Source organism: Penaeus monodon, chromosome 34 (assembly GCF_015228065.2).
Source record: "Penaeus monodon isolate SGIC_2016 chromosome 34, NSTDA_Pmon_1, whole genome shotgun sequence".
Classification (NCBI taxonomy): Eukaryota; Metazoa; Arthropoda; class Malacostraca; order Decapoda; family Penaeidae; genus Penaeus; species Penaeus monodon.
In genome coordinates this window covers 3,785,567-3,785,775 of record NC_051419.1, presented here as the reverse complement: position 1 = coordinate 3,785,775, position 209 = coordinate 3,785,567, and the positions used below count along the sequence as shown (strand labels likewise).

General features: G+C 45.0%; 1 protein-coding gene across 1 annotated transcript in view; it reads left to right on the top strand.

Annotated features, from left to right (window-relative positions):
* LOC119594531 (rab-like protein 6) overlaps positions 1 to 209 on the top strand; it is a gene marked incomplete at its 3' end in the record, with an annotated part of 15,208 nt that extends 14,999 nt beyond the window's left edge. The window contains 1 exon segment of the mRNA XM_037943562.1: positions 109 to 209. Within this exon segment, the coding sequence (XP_037799490.1) occupies positions 109 to 209 (101 nt within the window).

The following is a 209-nucleotide window of genomic DNA, read 5'->3' as shown; positions in this document are numbered from 1 at the left end:
CAGTAATACACTCCTGGCATCAGTGTAATCTAAGTGTATGGTATAAGTGTTACTCCTACTGTGTAGTGGAAGTGTTACATGCAGTACAAGTGTTATTCTTGATTTCAGGTTCCACAGTGGAGACGTGCAAAGGAGTGGAGAAGATGAGTCACCACAGCTGTAGCACATCGAGGAGCGAGAGCCCAACAGAACTCTCAGAACGCAAAAAG